General features: G+C 38.3%; 1 protein-coding gene across 1 annotated transcript in view; it reads left to right on the top strand.

The window, feature by feature from the left end:
- Positions 1-4,561, top strand: part of nsmfa (NMDA receptor synaptonuclear signaling and neuronal migration factor a) — a 41,454-nt gene extending 36,893 nt beyond the window's left edge. The window contains 1 exon segment of the mRNA XM_071466439.1: positions 1,054-4,561. Within this exon segment, the coding sequence (XP_071322540.1) occupies positions 1,054-1,151 (98 nt within the window). The 3' untranslated portion in view covers positions 1,152-4,561.
- The last annotated feature ends 6,852 nt before the right edge of the window (positions 4,562-11,413 follow it).

Below are 11,413 nucleotides of genomic sequence, written 5' to 3' on the forward strand. Positions count from 1 at the left end.
TTACACACGACACGGGCATTTATAGAAATATAAAAAGAGACAATCGATTTGCACAGGTCAACACAGCTATAAACAAATCACACCAAAGGTTTGTCCCCGACCTTACTGCGAGACAAGAACATTGACATTGGAAGTCTTAATCGAAGCAAGGTCATAATCGAAGCAAAAGCCAAGATATTCTGACTCTTACTCCCCGTGGGTCAAGCTCCAAAGACACTGGATCCAACATCTCCCACAATATGATAGCATCTTTCATTAGACCATACCTGCCTCCTAATAGGCCACTTCTATGAAAACCCATACCTTCAGTCTGTAAAAATATTAAGCCTCAAGCCTAAGGCTTAGGCCTGACGTACAACATACAACAGTTTTCAATGGCTGAGTGTTGCTCCTTGTTAGGGAAAGATTATACATTAATTCAAGGTCTGTGACGACACGCTCTGATCACTCGCATGAATGTCAGACCTGCCACACACCAACCCATCACTCCAACCTCCTTATGTTTACTTTATGTCTGCATTGACACTGGGCATATATCACAAGGTGAAAAATCATCCAATATAACCAGTGTAATTCTAATACTAGGCTGAATTAATGGAATCAAACGTAGTTAAGCCAAACTAAAATTCAATCCAAAGCATTCCCCTGAAGTAAAAGAAGCAGATATACTATTTACCAAAGGTAGAACATTATTATTCTCACATTTAAAATACTTACAAACTTGACTGCATGTCAGTTTCACTCCAATTCCCTGAGAGCTTCAACATCTGTTTTCATATAAATTAAACACAAATTGATTGGTCCAAAGTCCTTTATACGACAATACAGCACACTGACAGTTAAATTTAAAAATATGCACAAACACACACACTTGCTTTGTCTCAGCCTGATCTGATCAGAAAACCTCATACTACTGTGTTCATATTATGTGTTGTGATGTGCTTTTGTTTGCCGATATAGAAAATGCGGCCCATAGATTGTTCCTGGATAACAAAATGATTCTCTTCCCTGAATGTGTAATTCAAACTTTTCCTGTCTCATGTACCAATCAAGGCAAAGAGATGATTGAGATGTACTTCGACTTCCGCCTCTACCGACTTTGGAAGACACGTCAGCACTCCAAACTCTTGGACTATGAGGATTTTTTGTGACGAAGACACCAGGATAATGGGTGCAGCAGAGCCCTCCAGAGCCATGAGGAACCTGTTAAATCTGATCCAATGACTGAACTTTGCTCAACTGTAGTGCTCGACCCAACAGCTCAATATAAAACAATTATACCTGCTTTCATCCTGGAGGGGGCTGGGAGAGGGATGGCAGGACAAGGAGGCTGAAGACAAACTAAATCATGCTGCGCCTCTGTTCCTCCTCATTTCCAAAGTAAGTTTCAAAGACTAACAAAAAGGGCAGAAACAGTACCAATAAAAGAAAAAATGAGGAAAAAGCAGAGACAACTGGACTATCCACATCAGCTCTCTCTGCCTCTTGAGTTTGAAAGCAAAAAGAGAATCAAAAATTCAAAAGTGTACAAAAAAGAAATACCATTTTAGTCACACCTCTGTTTCAAGGACATACTTTTTGAAGCTGAAGTGCTTCAGAAAAATTGCTGAAAGTCATTCTGTCATAATATGGTTCTGTGTTTTGACTGGACCTCTTAGATAATCTCAGACCCCGGAGACATACATTAACATTAATAATCCATATACTGGTGTGTGTATATATCACATGAATATATTAGCATAGCTTTAGTCATGCAAATAATACTCTATATGAGAATAATGATGCATCATTTATTTTTGATGTGCATTGTTGTGCAGTTTCATATGGAAATACTTTGGAATAACTCAGGTTTTAGCCATGAAGTAATTAATCTGTTTGTCTATTCTATCAAGATATTGTAATCTTCGTCGCCATCGCTTGGAATGAATGTATTATCTCCCTAGAAATGCATCTTCAGTTTGAGGAATTGAGCTTTACGTTTTGGTAAAAAAGAAAAAAATAAGTACAATGTGCTGATTTTGTGTGAGTGTGTGCGTGTGTGTGTGTGATTTCCATGTTAAAAAAAAAAAAAAAAAGGAAAAAAAACATGCAGATGTGTTGTGTGTATTTTCTCTATCTGCCCCTCTTTTGAAGCAAAAAGAATTATCACCTTCATCCCCACAATTATCTTTCTATCACATACACATAGACAGTCTAGTATGATTCATGATGTCAAGAGGGATGTAACAGCCATCCAAGTGCTCCTACTTCTGTGCTGTAGGAGTTGCCCTGTTGATCCCTTCTGCTCTTTTGCAGAGGGTTCAGGCCACTTAGCCGGGCCCCTGTCAACAGTGCCGGCTGCCCTCACTCCTGCCAAACACTCTTGGCTTCTCTTAACGGCAGCCAAACGAGCTTCTGCCACCTCTCACTTTACTGGGCTATGATCCAGTCAGAGGACCTGAGCTCTCCGAATTAAACAGATCTGCCAGAAGTTTAAGCTGTTAACAGCCATCTGCTGCTCCTGCCAGGTGTCAGCTAGTTAAAAGGCCAGAAATATGTGCTGAGTGTGTGTCTGTGTCTGAGACGGTCGCACTAGCCGAGTGACCTGCGCTTTCTCAGACAGATCAAGAATTGTCAAATGAGCTGGACGGCAATCTGAAACGATGTGCAAGCTGCTCACTCACAGACGCACAGAGACACAAATAAAACAATAGGGCTGGGACAAAAAGGTATTTTAACAAATCAAATCATGGCAAAATTAACATTAAATATGGGCTATTTCATCATTTTAAAAACAGCATTGGAGCTGTCAAATGCTTTCTAGTTTTTTAGATGCAGGACGGTGCACATCTCCTGAGTGGAGTGTGTGTTCTGCTAGAGTCACATTAACATATAAAATGGCATAGAGGCTCTCAAAGGACAGAAAATCTGCTGTTTAAACTTGGTCCAAATGGCCACTGTCCAAACTGGAGTGAAAAGACTGCTGTTATAAAGAGGGCAGGACATGATGAGTTGTACAAATTCGTACAACAGCACACACCTTGGGACAGTCTCCTCTCAGTCATGGTGTTGCACTTGATTGTACACAAAAAGAAACAGAGGTTGGTTAAGTGTGTGAAGAATGAGAGGTTCAAATACCGGATTCGTTATGCACCAAATGGCGTCCTTGTCAGATTATTGCTTACAAAAATTGTCAAATGCAGCACCCCCCCTTCCAACATTGATGCAATGTGGGTGAAGGTGTTTTCATTTTAAGTATACTGTGGACCTTAAGCTGACATTTTCGCAAAAGCTCCTGGGGAAAGCTTGTTTATCTAAGGCTAAGAAATAAAATTATAAACTGAGGCCAGAGTATTGAGATTTTTTTTCTTTTTGTGCTTTTAAAGTGCCAATATTCCACCTTTTGTGTGCCCGTAGTTTTTGTTAGTGCTAGATGGAGCAAATAATGTAAAAATATTTACTTGATTAAAGTATTATAAACGGAACCATCTTTACAAATGATCTTAAAAATTGCTTTTGTTATCTGAAAGTGTTAACATCGTGTTTGTTGTCCTGCTTCTCCTTGTCAAAATGCTGCCTCATTTCAGGCGAGGTAGAGGAAAGCAACGCAAGAGGACATAGCTCAGTCACACCACAGCTCACAGCTCAGATAATCACAGCGGTGCGCATCTACTGGAGTAGTACGTGCCGAAATCACAACAGCTCCTGAATGTCATACGGAATCACTATTATTACCAACCAGTTACTGTTTGCATAAGTGGTGAGTGCAGGGGAAGTTTACAGTTTTTTAGTTATTTAATAGATTTCACTCTGGTCGAGTGGTCCCAGCCCTAACGTGTCCACACACAAACATATTCAAACACACACAGTAAAAAGTATTCTCTACCTGTGTATGGCTAATACTTTTCCATTTGTCATCATTATTTGTGTGGATGTGTTAATATTTGGAGCATTAGTGCAGATTTTTTTTTTTTTTTTTTTATGTTATAGTCAGCCAATCTCACTGGAGTGTTCTCCATCTCTCCACAAGCAGAACTCTGGTTTTTATTTGCTTTTGCCCTCTCTCTGACATTGCAGTGCTGGTCTACTGGTTTGTCTGGCACAGACAAGTGCTCTCTCAGCCTGAGTCACACATTACATGTTTTCACTACAGATTTCTAATACAATAGTTACACAACCTGTCATGTCATTAAGCCATTTTAATTTCAGCAGAAGCATTAAGCTGCCAAATTCTCAAAGATGTTGCCCTCAACAGCTGCTGGGTTTAATGGAATATTTTTTTTCTGGCATAATTTTCAGATCAGAGATATCGAAACTGGTCAGTTTAAAGCAAAGCTGTGATTGGGTGGATTCTGTGAATTCAGGAAGTTCCTCTTTGGAAAGGAAACTGTACATCTAGTGCCACAGAAAACATAGAAGAAAATCTCATATGCAGTCTCAACAGAAATTACAGGTAATCATTATTTTGCTTGAATTTATCGGGTTGAAATGAACATGATGTGACGAGCACTCTGACTCAGGAGTTTGAGAGAGCTTTCTTGTTTTCCTCTTCACCGGAAATCTAATTAAAGATGCAAACATGTCTTTTTGTCTGTCTCAGTCTCTGTTGCTTCATTTGCAGATTCAGTTCATTTGATATACAGGGAAATTCAAATAAAAAAGAAGCAAGGTGTAGTTTGCCTTAAGGAACGATTTTTCTCTCTATAATGTGTGAACTTTGAAAAGCAGATAGAAACTATGAGCAGCAAGATCTCTGAAATCTGACCTTTTGTTTGATGAAAATGTGTGTAAAGGAGACTTAAGCTTAAAGCCAGGGAGGAAGATTTATTGCAGTTTGATAAGACTGCAGAGGAAAAAAAAAGTAGTACATGGCTGGAGATGGAAGTAAACATGGTTCTGCACCCTAAGATCCCTCATCATCTTGGCTGTAGCAACCTGATAAAACCAGACAACTGCCCACAAACGCACAAGGTTCTGCATTACAATCCTCTTTTTAAGTTTTAGATAACGTCTTAAAGTCGTGATCACACTGCTCCAAATTGCTCCAACATTTTAAAATGGCATGAATACAGTTCATTTCATGTTAACTTCCAAGAAGATACAATTGCCACAGCAGGACAACACAAGAAAACCTGACTGGATGTGTTTGTGGTCTAAGAATTCAACTTAAATTCAACTCAATACTCTTCGAATGAAAAGCTTGACAAGCGAGCTTACTACACAGCACACTCAATTCGACCTCTGCCAAGTGGCTTCCTATATTGTAAACTGATTCATGCAAAGCAGAACAGAGAAAGGTAGATAGTCAGGGCTAGCTTCAAATGAAGTGGACAGAAACAGTCTATCATGTATTAAGAAGGTGGTTTAACTTCCTGTTCACAATAAAACTCTCATTTCAGCCTCAGCGCCAGAAATAAATTAGAAGCACAACAAGACAGAGAGAGATAAAACAACACATGTTTTGAATTATTTTGTCTCAGGTGAAACTTAGCATGGAAAATGCAGATAAGGCAGTCCTGACACTCAAAAAGTAGTTTTAACGTGCCTTATCTCCCTGTCCCATAAATGCCTCAATCCCCAATCTCCATACATTTGCCTCTCACAAACTCTGCATCCTGTGCACTGCTTTTCTACCTCTCCCTCCATTTTTCTTTCCTCCATTTAAACTAGACCAGGGAATTAACATCAAGTTTGCTATGTAAAATGGAGTTTGCAAATATCTGTTGGTATTCAATCCATTAAGCATAATCTACCGTATATCCTGAGTGTCAATGGGCTTTAAGTCCACATCTTTCCCACGTCAACCTTTTCGCAAATTTCCCTTTCACCTGTCTCTTGTATGTGGCTGACACAAACATGGAAATTAGACACAGAGAAACGTTGAGTGAAAAGACATAAACATGTGTGTAGAAAGACAAGAGAAGAACATGATATCAACACAGGCAGTTTATGGCCATCTATGTTAGTATCCCACAAGTAGGAGGAAAGACGCTCTCATCTTAAGCTGTGCTCCAGAGTCATTCGAGGTCAAAAAGCAGCTCTGATTAGTACCTCCTGAGGCTACAAATTGCAGAGTGCAGAGGCTCAAAGAGGCCGTGCCTGTTTAACATTGATGAATATGGTACTAAGACGAGTATCTGCACTAACCTGTCTGAAATAGGTATGAAAATATCCTAAATTAAATAGATACATAGTATACCAGTAGTGTACCACTGTAACATAAGGTGCCCCAAAGAGTTCAATCTTTAATACATAGGTAATTATGAAAAATACACTCACCAAGCACTTAATCATAAACACCACACTAACACTGGGTTTACTTCAAGATGTTGGAAACATTCTTGAGAATCTAGTTCATGTGGTTACATTAAAATTGATACAGCAACAAGTACATGTGAAATGTATTTTTCCAAGATATTACATGTATGATATTACATTTGACCAGATGAGATCTGATTTGAGGAGACACCATCTGAACAAGTCGGTGTAAAAAATGAGTTACAGTGGATGGCGGGAGAAAAAGAATCACACAGCTCCAGTGGGACATTTGGATTTGAGGCGGTCAGGTCAACCGGCACACTTTAGAAACATCATGTGATGAAGTGTGCTATATAATAAAATTGTCTTTGCATGTATTCATGTTGTTGTTTTGTTATCTCTATTATGGCACCGCAGATATATGACAACTTGAGGAAAGAACCTGAGGAAGCTCTATGTGAAAAACATCATAAATATAGAATTATTTATGTTGCCACTAAAATAAGTAAATTACTGGTAAGAGAAATATTCTCATCTGGTGAAAAGCACAACCTTTTTTTTTTTTTCTTTGAATAACTGGTGCCAAAATAATGTGCATAAAACATAGCTAAGGCTACTGTCTGCTTCTGTTTATCTAACCTTTCCTTATTTTCTTACTGACCTCACTATCTTCCAGTTCAGTGATTTAAAGTAATGTGTTTATCTTTTGTGGTCAATTATCTCACTGAGGATATTCGCACATCCAGATATCTGATGCAGGTGCCATCTTGTAAGACAGAAGATCCCGCACACTTAATTTATTAGTCATCGTAATGTTGCGGTCCCTCTAAACCTTCCTCAGAAATCATTTATCTTTTGTGGTAAAATGGTGGTAGACAGATTTTTTAAAACTTTAATTATAAAAAAGATTTTGTTAATATTACAATGAGAATGATTAAATAACATTTGGGGCAAGCAGAACAAATAGGGGGAGGTTCATGACAAGCAGAAAGAGGAAAAAAGTGAAATGTCACAGAACTGAGCATTCACATATCAGATGATAGTTTCCGTCAAGGCTTGTCATGCTGACAAGCATACACCAAGTTCAGCACACAAGACACTGGAGGAGAGGGACAATAACAAAATTCCTCCTCAAAATTATGAAATGCAGAGTCTCCCAAAATGTTCCAACACTGCTGACCTGAATGTGCCCAGGAGGGTCTGCAATCTCGGGATTATTATCCATCTTGAGCTAATTGAACTTTAACTGCAGGCGTTATCATTCAATCATTCACTTGACTCATGCAGTTGGAAGACAATAAAATAGATGCAATGTGTAAAATATACAGCTCGCCCTAACTGCGTGCGCAATCTTCCAGTATTGTGATATAAGACTTGTACTGTAGTTTCGGCCTCGGTATCAGAAGTGTTACACCCTTGGTTATGAGGCAGATTATTTATATTGAAACTCACAGAATCATCACATGGCTCTTGAGAACAGTGAATAGTTTCATGTTTGACTTTTGATTTGTTTGGGTTTAGGAGGCTGATATAATTCTGAGTGATAAAAAAAAAAAAATAGTAAAGATTACATTATTCCTTCGGACATCGTTCTTAAATTTCTACTAACTTAGAGAAAGCAAGACAGAAAAAGAGGAAAAAGAGAGAGAGAGAAGTAAAGAAATAAAGGGAGGGGGAAACAGATCACAAAATCATGGCTTGGAGCAGACAGACTCTTCTTATGAAATGCTCTGTAGTGTGATAAGCAGCAGTGCATTAATATAAGTCATCACAAGTTCAGATATCATGGTATGAAAAGCTGTAAAGGCAGCTGAGAGAGTGTAAAGTTGACCAAACATTATGTAAATGTGCTATGGATATATCTTCAAAACCAAAGGCACCAACCAAGGGGCCCCAGAGAGCAATTCATGCCACAGCACTCAATAGCACTCAAATAACAATGAAACTCAAATGTTAACATTCATATATTTTCACGACGGATATCCAAGACATCAATCATCAGTTATTACAAATGCACATGTGGCACAGAGCTAAATGTTCACAGCATAGGAGCAGAAATGATCGGCCAACACACACAAGACAGCGTCAAGTAAGCAGCACTGACACCAAACACACACACAAACAACAGAGCCACTGAGACCTTTTCTCAGATGTTAGCAAAAAACAGCAGGTACTTAGCTTTGGTGAAGGAAACCGCTGTCCTCTGCAGGGCTGGAAAAACCCCCATCTGAAGCTTGAATTGGCGTCGGGCCGACAGTTTATCCCCAAAATGAGCCAGAAACAGCGAGAAAGAGTCCTGAAGTAGCACGGTGTGCCGGGTCAGCTTGTTTATGTAACGCTACGAGGTAAGTTGCAAAGCTGGCGCCCACGTTTCCAGCAGTGTTATGATAGCGAACAAGCGGAAGCGGCTGTTTAAATAGTCCGCCTAATTACGAGGGGTGCGTTTGATATCTTCACCGAGCACTTTAGGAGCGTCGACAAACCAGCTTCACTTCTTACCAGTTCCAGAGAGTGAGTGGAGAAGTGTTCAGATCGTTTACCTGTGGCAATACCACACAATAAAAATACTCCTTTGCTGGCCTGTGAATTGCCCAGGATCAATAAAGTCCTAACCTATAATAATACATCATAATTTAATTTTTGATTATTTATGTTTTGTTTTACTAATCTGCCAACTAGTAAAGATATTAGTACAATAGGCTGTTTGCCTCTGAATTGTGGTGGGTAAGTAAGAAGCAGAAAATGGAAATACTCAAGTAAAGCACAAGTACCTCAAAAATGTACTTAAGTAGATGTACTTAATTACTTTCCACCTCTGTTAAAAACATTAATGTGAAAAGTATGTAGGAAGTGTACATAAATGCAATCCAGTAAAAAATTTGTAAGTATAAAATATATTCTTATAAATAATCATAAATAAATAGTAAATGGAAATACTGCAATAAAGTACAAGTAACTCAAAACTGTACTCAATTACAGTACAGGTAAATGTAGCGATTTACTTATTTCCACCACTTCACTGCCAATGAAGCTATGCTTGAAACAGCTCAAAGGCTCTATTCAACTTATGACATTTACCTGCTCTAAATATGTGATTAACCTTTTCAGAAGGCACCAGGCTCCATGGACCAGTCTTGTATTCCATGTAGAAAACCCCACATGGTCTGACTCCAAACATGGACTGTTTGACATTTGGGTGGAAAGTGCACTGCACACAAATTAAGCACTGGGGCTTTGTCATTTGTGTAGTTCATAATAATCAAGATGATGCACCATATCACATCCTCGTAGTCCAGTGGATTATATTTGGATTAGTATTTCAAATATGGCCCAGATTTAGGCAGACTGGCTGCACAATTTCCCATCTGCTAACAATATGTTCAGTGAGGAAATTGACATTGTGTGTATTCCCTCTGTATGCATTTTAGTTACTGTGTGTGATTGTCAGTATCCATTTTCCTTTGTTTCAACAATGCCTCTACGATGACAGTTATGCACATTATGTTATTTAGTTTTTGTGAGATAGCTTTATACTTGAAAAACATAAAAATACTACATTAAGAAACATTTTATTATTCAAATGTGAGATGAACAAAGGTTGACTGTTTCACACCATTCGTTTCTATCCAGTAGAAACATTCAAACTGAGATTCTTTCAGCAAAAATGTATCTTTAATTTTTCATGACTGGTGTCAAGTTCCTCATTTGGGTTACGTCTCCCTTGAAAGACTTTTGCAGCATAATTCACAGAGTCTTTTAATCTTCCAAATGCAGCATTGGCAGGAAGTTAATTTAGTTTCATTCTGCTACTAATTGAAAGGTGCTTTTACTCTTTATTCTATTTTTTTTTTTAACTCCTTAAGCATTCAAACATTCTTTGAAAGCCTGAGATTGCAGTCAGCTTTAATTGAGCACACTACAGATACAGTAAGATGAACAAGAGAAAAGTGGGTCATTGGAAGAAAGGTAGTACCACTGATATAAAACATCTCACCTGCAGACATAGATCTAAGCATGCACTTTTACACAATGCTGAGCAAGCCCTTTGCTTTATTGTTCAAGTGCATTTTTTTTGTTGTTATTTTCTTACCCCTGGCAGCCTTTGGTAGGTAAACAATTAACTGAGCATGATGGGTGAAGGCTCAGAATCTTTAACAATCAGCACTTCTCAGTTGCTGATGTGGTGTTTTAGGCTCCCTTAGATACCCCACTGCAGGGCAAAACACACCAGTTCAAGACCTGAATTGGCCTCTGAACTGCATTCACACTGTGTCTTACATGACAAACATCATACTGTTCTGCAGCGAGCCTAATTTGTGATGGGCTTCAGCCCTGACGACCTGACCAATTTCAAACCTGCCCTTTTGATTTTTTTTTATGCTGATGTTTTGGTGGTCATAGTGCATGTAGAACGGCTGATGCTCTTTTAAGACCACTCTGTGTTGTATAGGTCCTTACACTTATAATGGGATTTCTTTCTCACTGACTGACTATACAGTATGTCTCAGTCAGCAGTTTCTTTGGGAGCTGTATTTCCTTTGGATTTAGATTTTATTATCAGCATGGGAATGTCTTCCCAATGATGCCATATATATTTACACATATCATTTTCTCCTGTATTTTACTGGTACAACATATAATGTGCAGTGTGTTTAATGTTGATATTGATATTAAATCAAAATCAAAGTGGATATTGATATAATAGAAGCTAAATTAGTAAATTCTTAATTCATGAAAGAACATTTTATCTTTCAACATTATGAAGAACCTTAAAGTTATCAGTCATCCCAACCAGTCCACTCCCATGGACATATGAACTGCAGCACTATGAAATTAGCACAAGAGGTCAGTGTCACACTTTATTTCACAAGATGAAAACTCTACTTAAGTGCGGAGACTGAAGCTTAAATTCTCCTAAGTTGACAATTTTCAGTGTGAAAATCAGGCAACAGTGGCCATGAAGGTTAAATACAATCAACACAATGTTCATGAACTTTAATGCAAATATCATCACAGAATATTCAGTACATACATTACGAAAAAGTTGACGGAAAACTATTCTGCAGGAGATCTAGGCATTTATTGGAGTTTTTAACCCAAATCTTTTTATTCTTGGAATATGAATAGTAATTGAATCAACTGTTACTTTTCACCATTTAACAGGGCCATTATCAAT

The sequence above is a fragment of the Trachinotus anak genome, unplaced genomic scaffold, assembly GCF_046630095.1.
Source record: "Trachinotus anak isolate AG129_WGS33_773 ecotype Australia unplaced genomic scaffold, CSIRO_AGI_Tana_v1 ptg000028l, whole genome shotgun sequence".
In the NCBI taxonomy this organism is placed as follows: Eukaryota; Metazoa; Chordata; class Actinopteri; order Carangiformes; family Carangidae; genus Trachinotus; species Trachinotus anak.